The sequence below is a fragment of the Rhinolophus sinicus genome, chromosome 2 (genome assembly GCF_057876585.1).
Source record: "Rhinolophus sinicus isolate RSI-liver-muscle chromosome 2, RSI-T2T, whole genome shotgun sequence".
Lineage (NCBI taxonomy): Eukaryota > Metazoa > Chordata > Mammalia > Chiroptera > Rhinolophidae > Rhinolophus > Rhinolophus sinicus.
Genome location: NC_142502.1, coordinates 173,686,245 through 173,711,442, shown reverse-complemented (window position 1 = coordinate 173,711,442; position 25,198 = coordinate 173,686,245). Strand labels below are relative to the sequence as shown.

General features: G+C 36.4%; 1 protein-coding gene across 3 annotated transcripts in view; it reads left to right on the top strand.

Annotated features, from left to right (window-relative positions):
- Positions 1-25,198, top strand: part of HADHB (hydroxyacyl-CoA dehydrogenase trifunctional multienzyme complex subunit beta) — a 30,271-nt gene that overhangs the window by 1,096 nt on the left and 3,977 nt on the right. For all 3 annotated transcript variants that reach the window (XM_019735320.3, XM_074331798.2, XM_088796252.1), the window contains exons 2-13: positions 5,784-5,858; positions 5,962-6,009; positions 7,948-8,047; positions 12,063-12,107; positions 15,248-15,347; positions 19,312-19,399; positions 20,528-20,715; positions 21,034-21,214; positions 21,938-22,059; positions 24,084-24,163; positions 24,241-24,288; positions 24,959-25,046. In XM_019735320.3, coding sequence (XP_019590879.2) covers positions 5,792-5,858; positions 5,962-6,009; positions 7,948-8,047; positions 12,063-12,107; positions 15,248-15,347; positions 19,312-19,399; positions 20,528-20,715; positions 21,034-21,214; positions 21,938-22,059; positions 24,084-24,163; positions 24,241-24,288; positions 24,959-25,046 — 1,155 coding nt within the window. In that variant the 5' untranslated portion in view covers positions 5,784-5,791. The remainder of the gene's footprint in view (positions 1-5,783; positions 5,859-5,961; positions 6,010-7,947; positions 8,048-12,062; positions 12,108-15,247; positions 15,348-19,311; positions 19,400-20,527; positions 20,716-21,033; positions 21,215-21,937; positions 22,060-24,083; positions 24,164-24,240; positions 24,289-24,958; positions 25,047-25,198) is intronic.

Sequence of the window (25,198 nt, the reverse complement as noted above, 5' to 3'; positions counted from 1 at the left end):
AGAAGAGAGGTTTCTGTTTAAAGCTTAAGTCAAACAGTGAGTCCTCCATCACTCAGCACTTTAAGGAGAAACTGGGTGACCAGTGATCATTTAATTTTCAAGGAGGATTTTCGATGACCTTCAAAGGCCCTCCAACATAAGTTTAGATCAGGAGTGGCAAACTTTTTCTGTAAAGGGCCAGATAGTAAATAGTTTAGGCTTTGCAAGCACATTGATCTCTTGTCATATATTCTTTGTTTTGTTTTGCTTTGCAACTCTTTAAAAATGCAATGACTATGTGGTATGATTAAAAATACGATGAGTGTTTAAATAAGAAAAATTTATTACAGTAAAAGACACATTGCCATTAATCCCCCTCAAAATACTACCCCCTCACTTCGAACACACTTATTCCATCATTCTTGCCACTTTCTGAAGCAGGTCTGGAAGTCCTCTTTCGTGAGTGTCTGTAGTTACGCTGTTCTGGCTGCCTTGATGTCCCGAATCGATTCAAAACATTTACCTTTCATGGTTATTTTGACTTTGTGGAACAGCTGGAAGTCGCACGGTGCCAGATCCGGTGAATAAAGTGAATGAGGACACACCTTAATGCTTTATTTGATAGAAATTGCCGTACCAGAAGTGATGTGTGACACGGAGCCTTTCCGTTGTGATCACAAAATATGGTGAATGCTGCTGCCAAGTGCCATCCAACGGAAAGGCAGGATCTTGAATATGGGAAGCGGTGCATCAAACCTTAGCAACAGTGTGTGACAAGTGTCTACTTGTTTGGTGCAGTCAGTCGGGTGTGCGCTACAGTTGAGAGAAGGTATGTTTTAAAGTGTGCCCTAAATCATCCTCCATTATGACAACGCTTCTTGTCACACATCACTTCTGGTACGGCAATTTCTGTCAAAAACATTACAGTGTGTCCTCATCCACCTTAGTCACCAGATCTGGCATCGTGTGACTTCTGGCTCTTCTTCAAAGTAAAAATGATTCAGGACATGGAAGCAGCCACAACAGCGCAACTAAAGACACTCAAGAAAGAGGACTTCCAGAACTGCTTTAGAAAGTGGCAAGGATGATGGGATAAGTGTGTGTGAAGTGAGGGGGAGTATTTTGAGGGGGCTTAATCGCAATGTGTCCTTTAATAAATTTTTTTACTTAAACATTTTATTTAAGTGCTCTATATATGCTAATTTAGTTATTCCTCACAGCAACCCTATGAAGTAGGTACTAGAATTAGCTGTATCTTACAGATTCATTTTGCAGATGAATTATTGGTATCTTAATCCTAAAACAGAAAGGTTAAGTAACTTGAAGGTCATAAAACTAGGGTGGAGCCAGGATTTGGATTTAGACTGTCTGGCTTTAGAGACTGCACTCTTAACCATTACATTGTGTCTTAATGATGTTGTAATCATGAGCTGTTGGAGCCAATCCATCTTGTTTTCCCTACCTGCGTAGTCCCTTTAGTCCCTTTTTTCTTTCCCGTGTTCCCAAGTGCCTGCAACTTTATGCATCTTTCCAAAGTTCCACATGCTACTCAAGCCTGTCTTATAGTAGAGTATCCATGCTCCCCAAATCCTTGAGTCAAAAATACCAATTTCCTAAAGCTTACAGCACATGACAGTAAGGGTCAACCCTCCCATAGGGTAGTTTGTGTAGTCCCTCTTTTGAAATCTCTCCCTATTTTTTATTAATTATTGATTGAATATATGTTCTATGTAATTTTTTTTCGGAAACTGCAGAAAAGTCTAAAGAAAAGTATATATATAATTCCACTACCTAGTGATAACTACTAACATTTTGCTATGTATTTTTCTGAACATTTTTATGCATTTGTATATTTTTATATATCTATATAAATATTAATGTATGTAGATTTGAAATAAAACTAATTGTACACTACATAAAAATAAAATGCTCATTATAAGAAAAGTTTAAGAAGACAGAAGACTATAAAATAAAAGCCCTTCTTTATCCCTTAATTATATAGACTTGTAACTTTATGGATTTCTCTCTCTCTCTCTCTCTCTCTCTCTCTCTCCCTCCCCCCCTCCCCCTCCACCCCTCCCCCCTCCCCCTCCCTCCAATCCCCCCCTTCTCCCTCTTCCTCTCCCTCTCTTTACCCACCTCCATATGAAGTCTTACTATACAAACTCTTTTGCAGCTTGCTTTTTCATTTAATATAGTATATTGTAGATATCTTTCCATGTCAGTATATACGTGTATATCATTGTTTCATTTTTCTTTCCAAACTGCTACACAGTCCATAGTATGTTTATAATATAATTTATTTAGTCATTTCCTACTAAGGTGCATTCAGATTTCTTCTGTGAGTTGCTCTTTTGGTCATGTATCAGGAAGGAACCTTCCTGTTGTAAATAACAGAAAATTCAACTCAAATTGGCTTATTAAAGGAGATTTATTGATTCACAGAACTGAAGGGATGGTAGTTTCAGATATGATTCAATCAGGGCTCTAGTTTCTTTTTCTGAGATTCTTGCCTCTGTCAACAGCTCTTTTGAGATCACCTCTGTCCTTAAGCTAGCTTTTTTCTTGTTTGCAAACTGCTGTAGCCTTTCCAAGCCTCAGGAGGAGAGATTTGTCTTGCAGAGTTGCAAGCAGAAGACTTGACTGTCAGGCTGACTAGACGGTGCCTAAATCCATACCAGTGGTAAAGGCAACACCAGGCACCATTGTTGTAGGCTTTGATTACTTGAACCAATGCTGTTGGGAAAAAGAAGGAGATTATTCTGATTGGTTTCAAGTCTGGAGTTGGATTGGATTCAACCTGATGCAAACCACATATGGCAACTATGTAATGGGATGAAATGGATATTGGGGGTGAAAACCACAGATTCCATTGTAGAGTGTTTCTCTTTTTCTATTTGTAAAAGTTCTTTGTGGAATATGGGTATTGACCCTTTGTCTGTTTTACATGTTGCAAATGGTTTCTCCGAATTGGTTGTTGTTTGCCTTTTAACTTATTTTAGTATCTTTTGCTGTTAGATATTGTAAATGTGTATCTAATCAGATACATTAGTTATTCTTTTCCATTATGACCTTTGGGTTGTGTGTCATATGTTGGAAAACTTTCCCCATCTAAGATTATAAGAAATATTTTGATATCCTTTTCTAGTATTTTTATAGTTAAAAAATATATATTGGGATTAATCCCTTTGGAATGTATTTGTACTTGTGGTGTGCATTGTGGACCTAAATTTTTTTGCAAGTGGTTAGCCATTTCCCCAACAAATCTATTGAATAATTCATCTTTCTCCCACTTATTTGGAATGTTATTTTTATTATATGCGGAATTCTCATACATCAGTGAATATGCTTCTGAACTTGCTACGTCCTATTCTGTTGACAAGTTTAATTTATTTCTGTGCCATAATTACACTGCCTAATTACTAGTGTTTTATAGAAAGTTTTGTTATCTGTTAGAGCAAGGTCCCCCTTTTTCTTTATCAACATTTTCTTGACGATATTTGTGAATTTTATTTCATGCTGAACTTTACTTAAGGAAACTTGTATCCCAATCTCATGTGGCATCATACGAGTATGTAACTTCTGGAAACAGTGTTTGCCCATCTCATGGGCCAATTGTGTTTCCTGGCCAGAGTCCCTTGACTATCCCTGGACTGGTTAGCCTAAATTCCTTCATCTCTTTCCAATCCACATATTTGGAAAAATATGATTTTTCTTTTTCTTTTTCTTTTCTGAAGCCATAAGGCATCCTCTTTTTACCGAAAAGAAGTTAAATAAGGCTTTTATATTACCTGTTGTATTTATTTGTGAGACAAATTATCCCAAAATTTAGCAGCTTAAAACATTAAAAATGTATTATACAGTTTCTGGGTGAATTAACTGCATTGCTCTAACTTAGAGTTTCTCATGAGGCTGTGTAGTCAGAATGTTGGTCAGGGCTGTTATCCTCTGAAAGCTTGCTGCGTTAGAGGATTTACTTCCCAGCTAGTTCACTCATGTGGCTGTTGGCAGGTGGCAGTGGTTCCTCGCCATGTGAGCCCCTTCGCAGGGCTGAGTCTAGGGGAGATGAGCCAGCTGGCTTCCTCTGTTCAGGGTGTGTGATGATCTAAGAGAGAGAGAGAGAGAGAGAGAGACCAAGACTGAGGTTGCGGTATTTCCTATGGCCGAATCTCAGAAGTGGCATATTCTTTTGTTTACACAGACCAACCGTGGTACAATGTGGGAGGATAGGAATTCCAAAAGGCGGAGATGGTTTTATTGGGAGCTGTCTTAGAGGCTGGCTTCCACAGCCTTCATAGGCAAATCTTGCCAATTCATTCTTATCTTTTTTTTTTTTTTTTTTTAAAGTTAAAACATGTTTCAAAATTGAGAAATGTACAATGACAAGTATTCTTTACACTCGGTCCCCTAGTTACTCTGTTTCCTTCATTCCAGCCAACCTTTATTTTTAACATCTTATTTCTACTTCCAAGGTATTTTATACAGATACAAGGAAATGTGTGTATTATTTTTCCTCTCTTGAACACGAATGATAGCAGCTGTACACACTATTTTGCAACTTGCTTTTTTTTTTTTTACTTAATACAGGTTTAAAATGGCCCCATATTGGCAATAATTTCCCTATCTTTTTTATAACTAGATAATATTTTATCAGGTAGTCATAGCATGGGTTACTTAACCAATTCCCTATTTGTTGGTTATTCTAATCTTTTGTTATTACAAATAGTGACAGCATAGATCATGTCACATGTGTGTAAGTAACATCCATGAAGTAAAAACATGGACGTGAAATTGCTGGATCAAAAGTTAGGTACAGTTGCAGTTTTGATAGTTAATACCCAAATTACTTTCCATAGGGATTGCACAAGTTTACACAGTATATGCGAGTGCCTGTTTGTGTATACTCTTACCACACAATATATATCAAACCTTTGAGTTTCTGTCCATTTGACAGGTCAAAAAGTGTATCTCGGTGTGTTTTTAATTTGTATTTCTCTTATGAATGAGATTGAACACCTTTTCATGTATCTAAGGGCCATTTGTACTTCCATTCTTGTGAATGGTTTGTTCATATCTTTAGCCCATTTTTTTTTCCTTACTGATTGTAGGAATTCATTTTTAGGAATGTAGGGAAATGGTTAATATATTGTAAATATCTTTATAGGGTTTTAATATATATATTTTTTATTATTTTGAGACTATCAAGCTTATAAAAAAGTAGTAAGTGCAGTACACGAACTTTTTTTTATAACAGTTGAGAGTAAGTTGCTGACATTCATTATACTGCACTATCGTTGAATACTTGAGTGCGTATTCCCTTCAAATACAAACATTCCACAAAATCACAATACAAATGTCAAAATCAGGACATGAACATGGGTGGCTTCATGATCACGCCCAGCAATCTCTCTAATCCTCTGGCCCTAGAGAAGAGCGTAAGCTTGAGCTAGAATGCCTGGCTTCACATTCCCTCTCTGCCTCTTACTAACTGTGGATCTTGGGGCAAGTGACTGAATCCCTGTATGCCTCGTTTTCACATCTCTTACAGAGCGTGTAATAATCATGCCAACTCCATAGGTCATTGAGGATTGGATAAGTTCAGGTTTACAATAGTGATTTGCATACTGTGAAAGCTATGTCAATGTAGTTATAATATTATTACTACAGGAGGATAGTTGGTAATAGATTAAATGTTACAGTATTTCACAGTAGCCATAGATGAGGTTATCAGAGATCCTAGACTACAATAGAAGCTGCAAATTGTTCAAATAACCCAGGACATATTTTTGTTCTTTTCTTTTTAGATTTCAGAATGGCTTCCATCTTGACTTACACTTTTAGAAACCTTCCCAGTACATCAAAGTTGGCCCTCGGATTTTGTAAGTTTAATTTGTTCTTATTTAATATTACATTTGGATTTATAAACATCTTACACAGACATTGAATTGTATTGCTTTTTGTAAACTTTATTTTGTCTTCCAGCTGTAAGACCTCTGAGCTGTTCCTCTCAGCTGCACGCTACTGCCCCAGGTACAGTCATTTGTAAAATAAACATTTTTGATTTAAATGTTAGATTCTAGATTTGTGAATTCTAAATGGAAACCAAAATCAATTTGCTAAGTTTCCCCCTTTTATGAGCAACAGGAACATCACTATTGCCTTCAGATTAAAATAACATAAGGCCAGTCAGTAGTGGTGTTACATCGCGTCGGCTTGGGCTCGAGGATGTGAACAGGAGGTGCTTTCTGGGGTTTGGGGCCTGGCGGAGTCATGGAGGCTCCGTGCAGCCTGCTGGTCAGTTTATTCACCTGCCATGTCAGGCCTGGAGATGATTAGTTTACACTCTTGAGACTGTTGTGGGGCCAAAGGCTAACATTTTACATCTGCAGTTAGATTTAGGCTTCTGTATTAATGAATATCTTCCTGTCCCATATACAACAGGACTCATTCCTGAAATAGGGGTGACTAGGGAACTGGGAAGTAAAAGAAGGTTGTTTGGGCAATATGAAATGAAAAAAGTAAATAAATTTGTTGATTTTTATGGGGTCATTTAGACCCTCAGTAAACCCTCAGTGAACTAGACTTTTCCACTGTTGAATACATCCTTTTGCAGACCCTGATGCAGGTAGGTGTATATCTTCAGTGGCCAGTGCTAAAAACACCCTGACAAGTTCATACCTTATCTCCTTGCCAGGTGCTGTATTGATCTATGACTTCTGATTTGGGTTTTATTATGGTATTTCTACTCGGATAATAACTTAATAGAAAAGGCACCTTCCCAGGATTCAGAAGACCTCTGCTCTGTTTCAGTTCTACCTCTTTCTGAGCAGTGTGACCTTGAACTGGTCACTTTACTTTCCTGTGTTTTAGTTTCTTTGTCTAAAAAAACTAATAATTCTGGTTTTGTTAACCTGGCTGAGTCTCTTTATTTTAGTAGATGCCTAACATTCATTCCTAGCATGGTTTTAAGTGTGTGACTGTTCAAATATGAACATCAAAACAATCTAAACAGAATAGAACTAATGTTTTATTTAGTTTGAACCTAGTTACCGAAGTCCGTGATCAGCTCTGAGACAGATTGATCAACTAACGTCATTTGTAAGCCAGAGTTATGGGGCAGCAAAAATTCCTCTTGGCATCCTTTCAGCTTCAACTAATTGGCATTTCTCTTTGCTTCTTTGCTTAGATTCCTAAGAGAACATCTGACAGACATGGCTTATCACATAGGTAGCTGACATGGGTTACTGGTTAGCTACTCTGTGCATTGACTTTTGGTGGTACATTACCCATCCTGAATCTAATCAGCTTTGGCTATGGGTTTACAGACATGGTGTGTAAGGCATAAAGAGTTTTTACTCTCCATAGTTTAGTATTGTTTACTTTTCTTTCTTTTTCTTCTTCTTTCTTCCTGTTTTTGTTTTAAATCATGAGCATATATTCATGTTTTATGTTTTAATTAAAAAATTAGAGGAAGGTTACTCTTTTGATGTCAGAAAGTAACTAGACAAATTGAGTCAAACAGAATCAGGAAGCATTCTAGGTTTTTGCAGAAGGGCAATAGTCATCAACCAAATGACCTTTATTTCTACATAAAAAGGCAAGAATATTAATCCATGTGAAGAGTAAACAATTGTGACTTCTAATATTAAGGACAGACTTATGTATCAAATTGGTTGCTTTTAGTGTGATTGTCAAACTCTTGAGTAAAAGAAACAATTTTATTAATGGCATAAATATCATCATCATTAGATATAATCTCTGTATTTACCATAAATATTATTTGGAAACTTGTAAATGCTGGTTAGTTTCTTAGCCTTTTTGAAAAAATATATATTGAAGTGGTTTGGTAAATGGCAAAAAGAACTTGGCATTGAATGAGGTAATTCTTCTTAGAATGTCTGTCTTTAAAAACGTAAAGTCATCTGACTTCATGTATTTTAACTAACTTATTTGAACTTTGTCTTAAAGTTGCCCAGACCAAATCAAAGAAAACTTTAGCCAAAGCCAATATAAGAAATGTGGTGGTGGTCGATGGTGTTCGCATTCCATTTTTGCTGTCAGGCACTTCGTAAGTATGAAATGATTGTGTTATTTTTTTCCTTTTTTCTCCCCTCAGCTTTATTGCGGTGTTATTGACACATAAAAAGTCTATCTGTTTAGTTGTACAATGTGATTTTTTTAAAAGGCATATAATGTGATGGTTTAATATATGTATACATTGTGAATGATTATCACAATCAAGTTAATTAACACATCCATCACCTCATATGGTTTATTTATTCCTTCTTTTAAGGCACTTTCAAAAGTGGTCTTTCTAAATGTAACCCAGTAGGTAATATTGTTGTTAGTGGACTAACATATGGGTAACATTTTCATGAAATTAATACAGAATGTGTCAAGCCAGTGGTGAAATAATACGGCAGATTTGTTTTTCATCCCTTCTCATGAACAACCTAGAGTAGTGTGAGATTCAACTCGCCCTACTTTGAAAACCTAGTGTGGGCGCAGATAGCTTGCTTCCAGTAGAGATATCCTTTCCCTGTCTGGAGATGAGTACATTGTTTCTGTGCCTCTTCGGAAGTTTGCATGCTGAGGATGTGGGCCCATGGACATTCTGAAGGGCCTTCAATCCACTGCTTTGGCCTCTTGGAAATTATCAGAATTGAAGTTGATGGGCTGGTCCAAACTCCCTCATAGCACTATCCCAAGTATGTGGAACCCAAATGATCCTAGACCAGCCTGAGAATTCCCCAGAACCAAACTACTATTCTCCCTAGACTTTTCTGCTCCTTTTCTGACCCTAAATAAGGCCCAGTCTGTCCAAAAGCTGATGATAGACTTTGGTAACTAGATTCAAAATAAATGAAACATTAGTTCTATTCTGTTTAGATTGTTTTGATGTTCATATTTTGAATAGTCACTCACTTGAAAACAGGCTAGAAATGTTAGGCATCTGCTAAGAATAATGAGACCTATCTTTACTAATATGAAAAGATCTTGAAGACACATTAAGTATAAAAAGCAAGATGCTGAGCAATGTATATAATGCCATCATTTGTGGAAGATACAAACGCACACACGCACACACAGTGTGGGCACTGTGTGTGTGTGTGTGTGTACATACATACTTAAACAATAAACATTCATTCTTAAACAGATGAATTAGTACCTAGAGAGTACTTTCTCATGGAAGTAATGCTACAAGAAAGTGGTGGTGAAGTTTTATTCAGCCTCTTCTCAATTGAGTCTCCCATTTAACAATGTTTCTCTCTATAATCTCTTTCCTGTACTGACACAACAGTAAGAGTAAGAATCTGAAGTTTTAGCCCCAGAAAAGTGAGGAGATGGAATCCTCTTTGTACTCAGCAGTATTAGCAGGGTAGGAAAAGAAAGTTCCAGCAAGAGAAGAAAGTTCTTGGCTAGGAAGACCATTTTTTTTGGAAAGCCTGTTTACATATTACCATATGTAGATGTTTATTTCAACTGTTTTACTAGCTGTTAAAAAATACGAACATAGTCAACTAAATCATTTATTTAAACTTTTTTTTGATAATTAGTATTTCCATGAAGTTTGATTTGAGAAATTCAGCACATTAGTATAGGGTTTGTTTCTTTTGTTATTTTTTATGTGTTAGTTTAATTCTGGATCCTGATTGAAAAGAAAAAGACAAAGTTAATGAGCAATTTAGTGGTAAGAGAAGAGAAAATCTTTGAGTAATGTAAAAAATGATAGTTAATGGGGAAGAAAGAATAAATTTTAAGGCAATATTTCACATAAAGAACAAAAGTAAAACTATAGAGCGAAGAATTTATAAAGAACACAAATAATTTAATCATATTATTGATGTCCTATGAGGTGACAAAAAAGTCTTCTATAATAGAAGTTCATTTTCTAGTGGAATAATCTTTTTCTGTTCGATTTGAAGAAACTTTGCTTTCAACTTGAGTGATATTTGGAAGACCAGGTTCTCCTTAGAGGTGGAGGGTATTTGGGAAACACTCCTAGAAATAGATTCCAACAGTGGGATATGGGAGTCTGTCGGTCATCCTGGAAGAGAGGAATATAGGAGCAAGAGGATAAAGATTGTAAAATGATAAATAATTTATGGTTTAAAAATTGACACACAACTTTTCTCTAAATTATTCTGTTCTAAGTTTGAGGGAATTGGTTTTAAATTGAGGGAACTAGAAAAACTTGGAAAACTACTGGTGATTCTGTGATTCACAGTGAGAATAAAAACACTTTTGGATTTTTTGGTTTTAATTTTCAGGAACTTAATGAATCTTCTTATTCAACCCAATAATTAAATCTTTGACTTAAAGAGAATTTATTTTTTACATTTAAACAAACGAACAGAGTTCACACTTAGATCTTGGTTTTCAATAAAAGAAACCAGGGCTCCCTAGAAGAATGACTAGGTCTGTGCCAGAGGAAATAACAAGATGAACCAGAGGCACTTGTTGTACCAGAAAGTAAAGAACTGCTTAAAAAAATTTTTAAAAAAATAGGGCCAGCCCGGTGGCTCAGATGGTTGGGGCGCAGTGCTTCTAACGCCGAGGTCTCCGGTTGAAGAAAGTGGGGGGAAAAAAATGGATGCATGTCAAAAGGACACAAGGCCAAGATAGAATAGCTTCCAATGACCAAAGCTAGAACACTTTGATCAATAAAATAAATTATGATAGTATTGCATCATAACCCAAAAAATAAAATAAATATCCATGAGTCCAATCTGATATAAATGATTGAATAAATAAATAAACGAGAGGAAAAGACACATCTTCCTTACAGAAAAATTTCAATTAATAAATATAGGAGAAATGAGGAAAATAATCACCATTGGAACACCACAGTAATAATTGATGCAAGCGAGATGTACAAATGAATGCTAAAATTAGTGAGAAATGTTAAGAAACAAGATATTAGCATAGCCTCTAACTCTCTCCCCCCAAATATTTATTCAAAATTGTGATGCTTTTAACATGTGTCCACAAATTCTTTGTTACTTCTTCCTCTAGGAAGTGAAGCTTAATTCTCCCCACCTTGAGTAAGGGCCCTACTAGTGATTCATTTCTAACAAATTAGTAAAGAAAGGGAAAAATAGGGGAGAAAACTGGCAGAGATCACTTCAGCCAAGTCATCCAGTTAACATCACCAGTAATAAGTCGTGTTCATATCACGTCCACCCTGATATGAAGCAATGACAAGAGCACTTTACCTCTGTGATATTCTTTCTCCAAATCCATAACCCTACTCTTCAAGTGCCAAGGTCATGAAAGATAAGGAGAAACTGAGACACTCACAGATTGGAGGAGACTAAAGAGGCATGACAACAAAATACATGGATTAGATTCAGGAACAGAACAGTGAAAGGGCATTAGTGGAAAAACTGGTGAGATCCAGATAGTTAGTAGCTTAATGACTGTATTGTGCCAATGTTAATTTCTTAGTTTTGACAAGTGCATCGTGGTTATATAGGATATTAGCATTTGAGGAAGCAGGGTAAAGGGTATGCAGGAACCCTGTTCTAGCTCTCCAATTCTTTTATTATATAAATTTCATATTACTTCAGAACAAAAAATTTCATAAAAAGTCCTAATACATCCTTCATGTCCCTTTAGGAATCACAAAATAGAGAGCGGGAATATCCATATATACATATATGTGTGTGTTTGTGTGTGTATATATATATATATATATATATATATATATATATATATATATATACATACACACATACATGCATACATATATATGTATATTTTAAGGTGAATTGAAAAGGCGGAGTTTAATTTTAAAAATATTTAACGTGTGTCATGCTGAACAATAAGATACTGGGGAAAATTTTGTTAGATTCTTAGCCAGCTCAGCCTGAGTTAATGCTTGCCAGATTTTTAAGGATGACAAATAGCAAAAGTCACACTATTTCTTCATTTAAAATGATGGACTCTCTTAGATAGTAAAGTTAAATGTATTTGTAGCAGCATATGTTAGATGATCTTTTTAGGTATTTCAAAGAGAATGAAAAAAAATTTTTGGTAAAGCTCTAGGCTTTGGATTTCAATTACTTATTTTCTTTCCCCAGATATAAAGACCTGATGCCACATGATTTGGCTAGAGCAGCACTTTCGTAAGTAAATGCAGTTTCATTCATTAAAAGCACTTTTCTCCAGTTTTCACCCTTGAAATAACAAGTTTAATAGAATTTCCATATCTAGGATATATTAATTTTTATATGGTAAGAAAGCACTTACTAGCTTTTACAAGATTCGTTTATTCTTGATTTTAGCCAGGTGTGGTATACAAATTCAACCTGGTGGATGTAAGGCATTATCGCATTAATTTTCCATTGATGCTTTGCACCAGCCACAGGTCTTTCCTAGTTTGAAAATTCCCTTTAGTTCCTATTCTGCCTGTCCTATTTCTTCTCTTCCTGCCAGATTTTAAGAATGGATGAAAGCAGCAGTTGCTTCTTTTTTCTTTTTTTCTTTCCCTCCCTTCCTTCCTTCCTTCCTTCCTTCCTTCCTTCCTTCCTTCCTTCCTTCCTTCCTTCCTTCCTTCCCTCCCTCCCTCCCTCCCTCCCTCCCTCCCTCCCTCCCCCTCCCTCCCTCCCTCCCCCTCCCTCCCTCCCTCCCTCCCCCCCCTCCCTCCCTCCCTTCCTTCCTTCCTTTTTTTTTAATTGGGGAATATTGGGGAACAGTGTGTTTTTCCAGGGTCCATCAGCTCCAAGTCGTTGTCCTTCAATCTGGTTGTGGAGGGCACAGCTCACTCGACCATGTGGGAATCGAACCGTCGACCTCAGAGTTAGGAGCACGGTGCTCCAATCACCTGAACCACCGGCCCTGCTTCTTTCTTACTATTCCATTTATTCTCCTTAATCTCAGAATAATCGTTTCCATTCCCATTGCTCTACAGTAATAATACTTTGGAAGCTTCTCTTAATAGTAGTGATTTGTGATCATTAAATGCACCAATGTCTTCTCAGGTCCCAGTCTCTCTATTCTATGGCATTTGACACTGCCAGCTGTTCTTGAAATTGTCTTCCTTTGTCTCCTTAATATTAACCTTTATGATTTCCCTCCCATCTCCTGACTGATTCTTCTCTACTTTTAAAAAGCTGGAATTCTTCTTTCTCTTTTTTAAAGGTATTTTGCAAGCTTCAGTCCTTAGAGCTTTGCATTCCCTCTATGCACATGTTTTTTCTTAAAAATCTCATCTACTTAATCTTTATTTTTTTATGTAGAGGACTCCCAAATTTCTAAATTTGACCATTTCTTTGACACTTCAAGTTTAGCACATCAAAAATAAAAATTATCTTTTCCTCAAAACCAGTTTATTTTCCAATTGTTGATAATGGTGCTATTTCTGATTATCATCCCAGGCTGGAGATTTGCAAGTTTTCTTCAACTTTTTATTAAAAAAAAGTCAAATGTATAATAAAATTAAAAGATTAATACAGTGAAAACTTAAATACCCTCCACTTAGATTTAATAATTGTTGCCATTCTGCCATATTTGCTGTATCTCTATGGTTCAGCTTTGCATATTTCAGCTCTAAATACTTTAGCGTTTATCTCCTAAGAATAAGGATCTTCTCTGCTATCTGCTATGGTGATGCCATTACCATATCTAAGATAATAATGATTTCATAATAACTTTTAATATCCAATTCATAGTCATATCCCCCTAATTATTCCAAGAATGTCTTGTCTTAATATTTTTTTTCAAACCAGGACCCAATCAAGGTTCATATTACAAATGGTTATGTCTCTTTTCATATTACAAGTGAATGTGTCTTTTTAGTGTCTTTTAATTTAGAACATTAATTGCTCCCTCTGCTCCCCTACCCCCACCCCCACATGACAGTGACTTTTTGAAAAGTCCAGGCCAGCTGTCCTATAAATGTCCCACATTTTGGATGTTTCCTTATGGTGATATTTAACTTTTCTCTATGAATTTGCTTGTAAACTGGAAGTTAGATCTAGAGGCTTGATTTTATTCAGGTTGAGCATTTTGGGGTAAGAATGCTTCATGGGTAAAGCACATGGGTATTGTATCATTTCAAGAGGAACATGATGTATGATGCTGAATCTAAGCACTTCGTCATGGTGGTGGTCAGACTGCCAGGTCTGGATTATAAAGGTACATTTTCCCTTTGCAATCCCTCAGTAACCTGTAAAGGGATATCTTAGCACCATGTGAACGTCCTGTTCCCAACAGCCTTCCACCAAACGGTTTTAGCTTTCATTGATAATTTTTTCTTGAATCAGTTATTACATTAGAGATTATAGATTGGTGCTTTTTCTGATTCTTTTATTCCTCCTACATTTATTGGCTGGTATTTTCTATAAAGAGTAGGTTTTTTTCTTTTTTTAAATGAAGAGGACTTAATGGATTTTTATTTATTTTTTGTGTTATAGCCAAGCTTAGTCATTATTCTTTTTGAAGCTCAGATTATCCCACATTTTATCTGTGGGAGCTCCTTCAAGTTGACTCCTATGTCCCTTTTGTTTTTTATTACAGTATTTTTTGACATACAGTTGCACACAATAACATGCAGAGATTTTAAGGTTACAGTTTGATGAGTTTTGACAAATGTGTATACCTGTGTTTCTGTTTTTGCGATGGTTCCATTAGTCTTTTAGTGCTTTCTTATTTTTAGTACAGAATAGGTCTGTGAGATTCACTTTGTACTTTTCCCTGCTTTAGACCTAGTCTCATTTTTAAAAAAGTTCTGATTCCTTTCATTCCCATGGGGAATGACATTTAGAAACCGAATCTGAGGTCAGGGTGTGCTCTTTCTACTGGAGTGTTACTGCATCTAATCTTTATCAGTGGGGATAACTAGAAAACTATGTATATTATTTAAATCTTGTATTTATATTGATATTTCAAATTTAAATTTAATGTACCTGGGATTTTACTTCATCTCTTTAATTTTACATTTGTCTCTTTTCTCTTTGGAATGAAAACTTGGTTCCCACTAACATTACTGTGCTTACTTATCCATTTTATCACGTTCCGAATTGTTATTCTTTCTGTGTAACTCATTGCCAATTGAGCATCACGTGGTAACTTTTTAAATCACTCTTTCATTCATTTCTTCTTTGATAAGGTGCCACATGGTTGTCGAATTAAGCAAAAGGCACACTCTCTGTTCTTTAAATTCAAAGTTACCCTTTTAAAGAAGTGCAATGTTTTATTTAAGTGATGATCTGTGGCCCTACTTTGATGTGTAAAATGCTTCTTTGCTTTGGACTTCTGTTCTCAGGGGTTTGTTGCATCGGACCAATGTCCCAAAGGATGTTGTTGATTATATCATCTTTGGCACAGTTATACAGGAAGTGAAAACAAGCAATGTGGCTAGAGAGGTGCGTGAAACAAACAATATTGTTTAAAGAGATTGGTAGGAGAATCAATTTGAATTTCAGCTAATAGAATTTACTCTGTAAAAGCTATTAAAATCCATTAAGTATATTTGACTTATAATGTGATTTTATAACTTGAATAATGTTATTTAACATTTAAAACAATTGTACTATAAATCAAATGATGTACACTATACTAGTATATATTTATACTGTGTAAAAATCAAATCAGTTATGTGAGCTGGCTTGGGAAATGTTAATTTATCTGTCTCTTTTGTTAGGAAGATAGAAATTATGTCAGAGTTTGGCTGGTGTGACTTTTAGTAATGTTAGAGCATGGCTTCTAATTAACTTAAAATTTCAACATTTTGCAAAGAACTTTTTTCATAACATGGTTTTTGTTAGAGGTAGCCTTGTTTATTCATTTGTTCATATTGACAAGGTGACACGGGAGTTTTCTGTTTTTTGGTTTTTTAAATTTTTTATTTTGTATTAGTTTCAGGTGTACAAAACAATGCACTAGTTAGACATTTCACCCCTCACAAAGTGGTAACCCCCCTCCCATAGTAGAGTTTTTAAAAAACTATTTCACAGGAGTTTATCTTTCCCCTAGTTGGCATAACTCCATGTAGTATTTATTGGGTAAACAAGATAATGACAGACTTTGGAACTTTTGTGAGTTTACCTTTCCCCTAGTTGGCATAACTCTATGTAGTATTTATTGGGTAAACAAGATAATGACAGACCTGGGAGCTTTTGTGACATGTCCTACAGACATATTGAATAGTTAAAACACATCTTCTGGGCCTTGTTTCAATTTGAAGGTGATTATTTGGATAAAGTTGGCTCCAAAGCATATTGCCGTGTGCTCAGCATTTTCTTTGTTTCTTGTCTGTGCTTGCTGTGTTATTGTGTTCAGTATAGTTGAAAAGGCAATAACTTCATCACTGTCAGCCGAGAGAAGGGAAATTGAGCAGGACTGAAGTAGTTGTTCTGCCCCACCGTTTTAGCTGTTAGCCCACAAAAATTAACTGTATGTTGTTAGAAAGTCAGGAAAGAATTAAGAACAAGAGGTTTTTTTATTTCCCTTTCTCTGATTTTTATGTTCTTTTACTAGATCTTCACATTTTTAAATGTATCGAATATGATAATTTTATCAGTTCATTGAGTTATTTATAATACATTTTCAACTTTTATATTCTGGGGAAAAAAGTGACTCTTATAAGAGCACTTAAAAGGTAAATATTGACCTGTTTCAATTTTCTGTATATTTCTATTCTATCCTAATACTAAAGCACTAATGTTTTTTTCCTGAATTTGTTTTCTGGAAATTTTACATCCATATGCAAATTTTCAGCTATTGATTGATATGAGATAGATTCTCTCTCCCTGCCCGGTACCAACACCACTTGCATTGCACTCCAGGTAATTTTTGCAGTGGCTTCAGGGAAAGTGAGTTGAGGGGATATGTAACCTCAAAGCTAGCATACGGTGTTTCCCCCAAAATAAGACCTAGCCGGACAATCAGCTCTAATGCGTCTTTTGGAGCAAAAATTAATATAAGACCCGGTCTTATTTTACTATAAGACCCGGTCTTATTTTACTATAAGACCAGGTATGATATGATATGATATATGATATGATATGTAATACTGGGTCTTATATTATAATTTGGGTCTGTAATAACGGGTCTTATCAGCATTAGAGCTGATTGTCCAGCTAGGTCTTATTTTCAGGGAAACACGGTAACTTCCAGCTAGAGAATTTCTTTGGGGCTTGTTGTCTAACAAAATTAATATGAAATCCTAAAAAGCTCCTGGCGCTGAGTTCCCATGAACCTGACTTTACTGAAGCATATTCCCCTCCTCTCCAACTTAACTAAGAGGCACCTTTCCCCTTTCTCCTTAATGTACTACCTAGAGCCTAAGCTTGCTTTTAGAGCTGTTCAAACTTTAAATAGAAGAAGTATGTGGACAAGGCTCACCAGCAGCCACTTCTATTTAAAGCTCCTCAGTCCTGAGAGTCAACTGGGTCAAGGGTGTAACACATGCTAGGAAGGACCTCATGAAGATCAGCTGTTACGACCTGAGTGTCCTTTACATTTGCCCCACTGGGGAGCTCTCCCTTGCCCTCTGAAGACTTGCCTCTCTCTTCCTTTTGGATTGGTTTACACGGAGAGGCTGACGTGCGGTTGGCAGGGGTCATTTTTAGCAAAGTAGGTTGGGAACTTAGTATTAGGAAAGACCAGAATAAGGTCATGTTGCATATACACTACTGTATCACATTTATATTTCTATAGATTATGGTAAATAGTGTACAGATAGCATTAGTATAAAGGTAAAAATCAGATAAACATTGAATCTCTTCAATCTAGACTTTGGAAATGTTTATTTTATCAAATTATAGGAGATCTTGTATTTTGAGGATAATTAAATAGTTCCAGAAAGAGGCCACTAAAAATGAATTTCTCTAATGGAAACCAGAATTTCATAGTAAATAGTGGTGGTGGGGCTGTGGGGTGAGGGGAGTTAAGAATGTTATTTTTATAGTGAAACTTGAATACTATAAAAATAAGTATTGTTGCACCTATGCATTAATTCTTTACACAAAGAATGGAATCAGGCATTGGTTGGTTTATTGGCAAACTAATTTCCCCAATAAATAGTACAATAAAATAATAGATGTACTCATTTCATGTTTAACTTTACTGTGCCACCATAACAGAAGCCATTTTTGCAACATTTTGACAGTGGGTTTCAGTTTTCCTCAAGGCCCATTAAATTGTTCTTTTGAAGTACCTATTGTGTCATTATTGTTTAGTTTTCTCTTTTCCATTTGTTAACTGGTCCAGCCCTTATTTCAGAGGCTCACTTGTGGCTCAGGCAATTTTCCGAAGTTTCTTTCATCAACTTGAACTCCTGCATATTTGGCAAGTTTTCCTTTTTTGTCTTTGCATCGGATCTGCAAAGTGCTGTGTGAAGTATCAGACAGTCAGGGAGAGACTGACTGGTAGTGAGAGTAGAGATGAGTATAAAGTGGGCAGGACCTGAGTGGGGACTCTGTTTATGAGTGGTCAGTTCTTTAGAAATATTTTCATGTTTGATGACTTTTGCCACTAAGCTTTTTAACTACAGGAACATAGATCATGAGGACTTTACCCTATTACGTATTTCATCAACTGTATTTCACACGTGTGCTTTAAGTTGACTTGAAAATTTAAACACATTAAAGTTAAATCATTTACTGATATCCTTAAAGGCTCTGAACACAGTATGGGGAATAATCAATAATGTAAAGATTATGTACAGTGTCAGATGGGTACTGGACTTATTGCGGCTGTCACTTCATAGATATATATACCGGGGGTGCCAAAAAATGTATACACGTGACTTGTATTCATCTTTTGTTGTTGGTATATATTGAGTATTACCATTTTAATACAGTTTTTCCTTTCTTAAAATGTGTACACGTGTATTTTTTTGGCATCCTCTATATATAGTATATATATAGTCACGGAATGTAAAGTACAGCATAGGGAATATAGTCAATGGAATTGTAACAGCTATATTCGATGTCAGAGGGGGAGTAGACTGGAGGGAGGTTATCACATTGTGAGGGGTGTAAATGTCTAATCGTTGTTATTTTTGTACACCTGAAACTAATACAAAAAAAATTAAATAAAATAAAAACAAGGGGGAAAAATGGCTCTGAACAAAGTGTTGCTAAGAAATTAGGTGAGATAGAAGAGTGTTGTAGCCTTATATACCATTCTAGAAACCAGCTACCCCGAATTTTGCAGAGTGCTCGTCATTAATGGCTAGATGAAAAACGAGTAAACCATTTCTGCGATGGGCTTCATTTTATTTTGAATATTATTAAACGCAAACCTTTCCTGATTCACCACACAGAGAAGTATAAGCATCATTTACATGTAGTGTGATCATTTCATTCACTGTGTTTCCTGAAGGCTGCCCTTGGAGCTGGCTTCTCTGACAAGACTCCTGCTCACACTGTCACCATGGCTTGCATCTCTTCCAATCAAGCCATGACCACAGGTATGTTTTTCTGAAAGCAGAAGGTACACGGTAATCTCCTTTGTCTTTTATTTGATCTTTAAAAAGTCCTCTTAAAGAAGTAAATGATAAGCATAGATCTCTGAATTTGTGTTTTTTTTAAAATATGGTAATATTTACAATTTTTTATTTTTGACGGTAGGTCTCAACCTTTTTCTCTTGCTCTCTATACCCGAGGGACATATTGATCCATGTAGTTCCTCCATCAGTTATATGGTTGGCTATAGCAGCGATTATCAACTGGAGGAATATATTTCTAGGAGAGTGCTTCTGCATTTGAGGCATGAGTAGTTTATAACCTGCCAAGTTTTAAAGTTAGGTGATTCTAATGTACTGCCCCATGGAGATTGGCCTTCCTCCCTCCATGATTGCCAGAGGGATAAATCACTGCTTTAGATGGTATCACCCTTTCTTCTTTTCCCCCACATCTTGGCATTTCTCACAATTAGTTGCAAATTCTCCTAACAATCTTTAGCAAAATTGTGGGACATTTTGTAGCATTGGCCCTTATTGTGAAAAGACAGGAAATCTGAAAGGTATAGTAATCATGTGTTCTCTTAGTAATATCAAGGTTAAGTTGGGCAGCCTATCCCATGGGTGGCAAGGAATGAGCCAGAGGCAGTGAATGGGGCAGTTCACCACTCTATGTAGCATGTGACCACTCCCAATTAGAGCAACAAAATACTTGCCAATGGCCATAAAGAGGGAAAGGGGCTGCCTTACATCTCAAAAGCCAGAATTTCTTTGGCTTGTAGAAATTGAAATTCCCTTCACAGTAAAAATATCTGAAAACTAAAGTTGGGAGCATATAAAATATGCTGAAAGTTCCGGTTTAGAACATGATTTGTTTTGAGAGTTGGTTCAATGGCTGTTTCCAGAAGTTGATGTCCGTGTAGCCTGAATGACACTTGTTTTTTTTTAGGGCATTGAGTGTATTTTTAGTCATTGAAAACATTATTTTAATCCCTCTGAAAAGATGAAAGCCTTAATTACAGATGTTGTACAGTGCTGATAACTATCGTACAATTTTTAAATCAAGAAGCTTAAATGATCAATAGTCTGTTAGTTTCTGCAGAAGATGTTCATGTACATATGACCTGTGCCCTATAGGTTTTGGCTTGATTGCTTCCGGCCAGTCTGATGTCATCGTGGCAGGTGGTGTAGAGTTAATGTCCGACATCCCTATTCGTCATTCAAGGAAAATGAGAAAAATGTTGCTTGATCTCAATAAGGCCAAGACTCTGGGCCAGCGGCTAGCTTTAATCTCTAAATTCAGATTGAATTTCCTATCACCTGAGGTAAGACTTCTGAATGCTTACAGAAAGACTTGTGTTTCCAAAGCAGCCCACTTCAGAGATTTAGAATTAGGTAAGGCAGCAGGGGTCAGTTATGCTCTGATAGTTACAGGGCAGGGTTAATTCCTTGGTCGTGTTGAAAAAAGAAAAGAGAGCAGTTAGAAAATTTGAATTTGTAAGTCCTCTTCAGAGATACCCTGTTCACATTGTTTCCCTTGTTTTGGTCTTGATTGATAGTGGATTTTAACTTTCCCAAATAACCCTGGGTGTGGTACAACACCTGTCAGCAGTGTCCCTGATCCTGTCTGGCTCCTTTCCCAGCTCCCTGCGGTGGCCGAGTTCTCCACCAATGAGACCATGGGCCACTCTGCAGACCGATTGGCTGCCGCCTTTTCTGTTTCTCGACTGGAACAGGATGAGTATGCACTGCGCTCTCACAGCCTGGCCAAGAAGGCACAGGATGAAGGACTCCTATCTGACGTTGTACCGTTCAAAGTACCAGGTGAAATGGTTTGCTCCACTTTGTAAAAGAGACTGCTTCGTGATATTTGTTAGGGAAGTCTGAATTGCTCCTAAATCTCCAAAAACCCCACATAACTTTTCAGTGAACGTGGACTCAAGTTTCAATTTGTGTTACAACAATAGGTAAACATTTTAAAGAGAAATTTTTCTTTTTTAATTTTTCAGTTACAGTTGACGTTCAGTATTATTTTACGCTGTTTCTGGTGTACAGCATAGTGATTAGACCTTTATATAATTTACAAAGTGACCCCTCTAATAAATCTAGTACCCACCTGGCACCATACATAGTTATTGCAATATTATTGACTATATTCCCTATGCTGTACTTTACATCCCCATGAAGAGAGAAGTTTTTCAAAGAGTCTCCTTTTACATCTTCCTGATACATTTTAGTTCTTATGTAGGTGCCGGTTTTTAAAATTCTTCATTCATATGATTTCTGTATGGAATAGCCAAATGTGAATGAATATCTTAAAATAGGGTGTCTTTTTTTTGTTGTTAAATCGTTTAGGTTTTTTTCAAAAAATCTTAAGAGTTTTGTTTAGAATTTGATAATATCTTGATAACACGAAAGGCTTTCTTTTTAGCAATCAGGTATGGTTTACATTCCATATGTTCTTGTAATTTTTAAAGCATATTTCTCTAGAGAAGATATATAATACTTGTAGTTCCTTAGAGTTAAAGAGGTCATATTTTTTTATAGGAAAAGATACAGTTACCAAAGATAATGGCATTCGTCCTTCCTCCCTGGATCAGATGGCCAAACTAAAACCTGCGTTTGTCAAACCCTATGGCACAGTAACAGCTGCAAATTCTTCTTTCCTGGTAATTTATGTGTGCTCTGTGTATTACTAGTGACTTGCATATTTGTGTACTCTCAGTAGAAAAGCCTAAAGTACGTCTGTTTGTAATATGAATAGAAGCTTAAAAATATAGTTATTCACTGTAACGATAATATTAAAATAGAATCATGGTTTTTAAGGCCTTAGAAGTCACCTGATCCAGCCACCATTCTGATACAAAAAGTTGTTCTCTTCAGACACTTAACCAGTCAAAAAACTTGAATTGCCTATGCTAGGCACTGGAGATAAAAAGAACAGATGGTTTTATTATAGAGAAAAAGCGTTGTGGTGGCTATAAGCATAGGCTGTTGGCAAAGACGCATAGATGGGGGTCAGAGAGGCTTCTCAAAGTGGAGAATCTTGAGGGAAGAGTACCAACCAGTTCAAGAAATATACAGAAGGCATTCTAGGCAAAGGGAGTAGCAAGTGCAAAATCAAGGAGGTGTGAAAGCAAGGGCCTCTTTAGGGGTAAATCTTGGTTGGAGCTTAGGATGTGAATTTGGGGAGTCATATAAGACACGGAAGGTAAGCAGAAAGAGTGGCAAGACAACTCTTCTAGCTCCGAGTGTTAGAAAATAATGCTTTATACTGACCCCCAAATTATTTTCCTATTATGGAATAAATACACCCTCATTTTTTGTTGTTATTTTACTTATCTGCAGGTAGCTTCATATCCTTCCTTGTTTTTTTGGCTCCTCCTCAATTAAACATCCCTATTAATTCTGCTTGTACGATGTGGTTTCCCTTCTACCACCTGGGGTATAATCTTCTGGATGTAGTTCATCTGGTCGATGTTTCTTTTATGGTATAACTCCCCTACCCAGACATAAAGTCTGGAAACATAGGCAGACGTGTGACATATTTGGTCTTGGTAAGTGATTGTTTGAGGCCTGCTCTTGGTCTAGGGGAGGGTGTCTGGAGCAGCTCCAGCACCATGGTCACCACCTCATGAAGACTGGGTGGTGAAGGGTTGGTGAGACGATCATTTCCCAAAGGTAATTGGACGCTGGAGCTATATGGCCTGGGCTGCACTCTTGCCAGATATGAACCCTCGCGATTACTTCTGGGGTGAGCTAACGGTACAGGTTTATTTATTGAAAACCAGAAACAAATCATCAGAGGCAATACTTCACAGATACATGGGTTTCCAGAAATATGTTAATGTACTGCATTCATTGCAATTTTGCGCAGTGGCACACTGAACATATTATTAATGTAATGTCCACAAACCAAAGATTATGTATAGTCAGCTATGTTTCCAGACTTCATGGCCACCCTATTGGTTGTGCCTACCTAGTCTCTTTAGGATTGCTGAGTGTAAAAATATGGTAGAATGTGGTAGAAATTGTTTTGATTTTGCAAACTCTACAGAGTAGTTTCCTTTTCTTTGAAATTTTTTTTTTTTAGTGCTTTTGAAGTCATGGTGAAGGGCTTTTTTCAGTGGTACCTCTTTGTCCCCCGACTTCTCAGTTGTCAGTTGGGAAAGAACATATGGGGTGTGTCCAAAGAGGGAACACTGGTTCTGACGTTCTCAGCCGCCTGCCTGTTTTCTCTTCTTCCATTGGTTTGCTTTGCTGTGGAGTCTCTAAGTAGAAGAAAACCACCTAGAAGTCACAGGCAGCAAGCAGCTGAGAAACAGGCCAGAAAATGTAAAAATAAATAAGTAAAGCAAAAATCGTTTTAATTCATAAAATTCCTCATATTCTGTGTCAAAAGCAAAAAACATTTAGTTTAAACTTATTGTGAATAATATTTATAAAGTTACCTATTCTCTGTCCATTTGATCATTATGGTACTTTTTGAACATCCTCTAAAAATGGGTCAGACACTGTAGTGTGTGTGTTTGAATTACGATTTAATGATAGATAAAATAAAAAGGGTTTTCTATATAGAATCGCCGTATAATTATTTAGTCGATTCAGTATCAGGACACAGAAGAAGATGGCTGTGGAAAGACCTCCAGACAGGCTGAAGAATTGAACATTATTTTTCTGGTTAACATTTCAGACTGATGGTGCGTCTGCAATGCTGATTATGGCAGAGGAAAAAGCTCTGGCCCTGGGTTACAAGCCCAAGGCGTATCTGAGGTAAAGCAACATTTAAATAAATTGCCCTTGGTTTGTTTATTTTATTACTGGAGCTAAACCCTCTATTTTTCACCTAGGGATTTTGTGTACGTGTCTCAAGATCCAAAAGACCAACTTTTACTTGGGTAGGTAGCAGTATATATATCCTTGAACTAGAATCAAAAGTATTTGATTACCCACATTTATTATACAGGTTTTAAAGTACAGTAAGCCCTGAGTTCATAATTGGTTTGTGTGTCGGATTTTTCAAAAATAATAATCCTTTATGTTGGGATATCATTTTGTAGTTTGGGATTCTTTTCCATTTTTTCCTATAATTTCTACTTATCATTATGTATATAACTTTGTATTATTTTTTATGAAGGTATCATAAGCATTTTTTCTTATTGCTACACAATCTTCAGAATAGCCTTTTATAAAAGCCTCATTTTATACTATCTCCCTCTCCCTCACAAGGCTTTACCCTCATTATGTCCTTAAAACTAGCCGTGCCCTATCCTACGCTTTGCCCTGTGAACTCTATGTTCTTCTAGTTCTTCACATTATTAATTTGTCTTTCTCTTTCATTGTTTACTTGTATATTATCTGTTTCCCCGACTTAGAATACAAACTGCATGAGGGCAGAGGCCATGGTCTATTCAGTTCACTCTTGTATCCCCAACACTTAATTGATATTTGTACAGTAGAATCAGTGAATGAGTTCTAATACTTGTGTAAAAGTCAGTTTGGGGAATATGAAGGAGCTCTTAGGTTAAAAGTTAAAGTTTTAACATACTACTTATTTTTTCTTTTCAGACCATCATATGCTACTCCAAAAGTTCTAGAAAAGGCAGGATTAACAATGAATGACATTGATGCTTTTGAATTTCACGAAGCTTTCTCAGTAAGTCATTTTAAAGACACATAACAAAGAACCATAACCATAAAAAGTATAGTCCATGTTTGTGGGAGAGAGCAAAGCGTAGTTTATAATACGAATAAAACAGAAGTGGACCTTTATATTTGAAGTACTGATTAATATTACTGGTAAGGACA